The sequence below is a fragment of the Beauveria bassiana genome (assembly GCF_000280675.1).
Source record: "Beauveria bassiana ARSEF 2860 unplaced genomic scaffold BBA_S00117, whole genome shotgun sequence".
Taxonomy (NCBI): Eukaryota; Fungi; Ascomycota; class Sordariomycetes; order Hypocreales; family Cordycipitaceae; genus Beauveria; species Beauveria bassiana.
The window spans coordinates 1-2,322 of NW_007930952.1; the positions used below are offsets into that span (position 1 = coordinate 1).

General features: G+C 41.9%; 1 protein-coding gene across 1 annotated transcript; it reads right to left on the minus strand.

Moving 5' to 3' along the window:
• Positions 1 to 744: 744 nt before the first annotated feature.
• BBA_10289 (alpha-L-rhamnosidase C) lies at positions 745 to 2,075 on the minus strand (the record flags this gene model as incomplete). Its single annotated transcript, XM_008605386.1, has 2 exons — positions 745 to 1,430; positions 1,487 to 2,075. 2 exons carry the CDS (start codon positions 2,073 to 2,075, stop codon positions 745 to 747), a joined length of 1,275 nt encoding a protein of 424 aa, XP_008603608.1.
• Between the last annotated feature and the right edge of the window lie 247 nt (positions 2,076 to 2,322).

Below are 2,322 nucleotides of genomic sequence, written 5' to 3' on the forward strand. Positions count from 1 at the left end.
TTTAACTATTTAATTAAATAATCTATATATATATATATATATAATTTTTACTTTTTAAAGATATTTATATTATTCAATATATTAATTTTATCTTTTATTATATATAATTTAAATCTTTTTTATATTTTTTAATTTTTTTATATAATAATACTATATATTACTATATTATTATTATATTTATAATTATAATATAATTATTAATATATATTTAAGAATAGTCTTTATTTACTTATATTTATAGTTACTTTAATTTATATTTTCTTTTCTTTTTTATTATATTATTTACTTTTAATATATTAGACTTTTAGGAATAAAAATAGAGAATTAAAAAGAGATATCTTTAATAAGATTTAAACCTATAATCTATATACTAACCTGTATAGAACTTTATAGTATAGAACTACTATATTATAGAGGTAAGTATACATTATTTAATATTTTAATTTAGAAAAAGTAAATAATTTAATAGAATTTAAGATTATAAATAGAATTACTTAGATATATCTAACTACTATTTACCCTACTCTACTAGTTTATTATCATATATAGTCCTATTTACTATCTACCTATAGTGCTAATTTGCCACGCTACGAGACCAGGATCTAACTAGAATACCCGTTAAAAAAAGAATCAGAAGGCAAATTTGATAAAGAACATATTAAAATTCAGCTATTTTAGATTTCTCCGTAGTGATTAACGATAGCGCCGGCCTCTTTAGAACGCTTATCCTAGCTGTAGCCCTTCTTAGCGTCCCTTTTTCTTGCTCTTCTGCTCGCCTTTGTCCCCCATATTATTAAAGTGGTAGACGCCTCTTTCTCTGTCCTTCGCAAGCAGCTCCATATCAGCCTGGCTAACAGGTACACCCTCAATACCCTTGACAGCCTTGCCTTCGAAGAACATAACGAGGCCAGCTATAATCGCTACAATGCAGCCCAACGCAACAAAGAGACCAGTAGACCAACTGGGCCGATCGTATCTGTTCATTCCCCACATGAATCCACAGAGAACACACTGAAGCAGTGTGTTGCCCACCATGAACCAGATGACGAAATCAAGCTTCCACAGAGCCGTGGCTCGAGCCCGTACCCCAGTGAGAGGGACATCGGGAATCCTGTTTTCAGGATAGGGAATAGAATCAGAGTCTGCCTTGTTGGGTCGGTTTGCGACATTATCCGGACCTATCGATGGCTCTAACTCCGTGGAACCCTGTAAGCGAAACCAACCTCGATGAATACCTGCCAGCCGTCGGAGGCCAACTCCTTGGCCACCCAATCGGTATTTCAAAAGAAAATATAGATCGCGAAAGCGCCACGGCGCCAGTCCGAACCCTGTGACGCAGAACAGGGCATTGAGGATTTGAGAGTCAATCTCGATCCAGACACGCCGAGGAGAGTTGATATCGTTACATGTTGGGTTACACATGGCTGGTGCTGAGAGGATCGAAGGTCAGCATGCACGCGTGCTCGTGGCCGAGGCTCAGACTCACAGGCGTTGCAAAGAAGCAGAAATAGCATGCCACCCCACGCGACAACATTGAGGCCGTATATTGTGACAAGAAAACCTACGGGGGTGAGAAAATAGTTCCAAAAGGTGATGCTGGCATCTTTCGTTGATTGCCAAGATGAATGTTTGGGCGGGAAGTGATACCCATTCGGGAAAGCTGCCGTTGCGGTCGGCTCCTGCGACTTTACAATGAATGGCTCCAAGAGAACTTGTTGAGGCTCTTGCTCTTCCGCCACAGAGTGTATCGTATTGGATCGCATTGGCCCTGGTGAGACCTCTTGCAGTTGGTTGGCAGAGTCGCGCCGCTCGATTGAGGAACTTGTCGAATCTCTGGCAGGTCGTCCTGTGAGCATGGAGGAAGCAATGCCACCGGTGGCAGCCATAAATCCTTCTGGAGGCCCAGACTCTTCAAAAGTCACGGAAAGTCGTCGTAAGCGACTGCTAATGGACGACGATGCGGTCGGTCGGGTGGCAATAGTGCTACGCCCATCTTCGTGGCTTGGGCTTCGCGTGGCTTCACTCGGATCGTCGCCGACAGGCGGGAATGGCTCGGTGCTGTTTGATGCAGCCATTTTTCTGCCTCCCAAAAGACAAGAAGTCAATGCATGGCCGACGATTCAGATGGGTAACCTCCGGGGAAAGTTTAGCTGGGCAGAAAACGTGATACGAAAAAGGCCCCTTCCGGAGTTCGATTGGGCTGGGCGAGCCACTCACGCTATCTTACGCTAGATACCTGACCGGGTTCAGGGTTCAGGGTTCAGGATTAATACCTCCTACCTAGGTACCTACTATGTCGGTCGGAATCGACCGTTCTGGTGC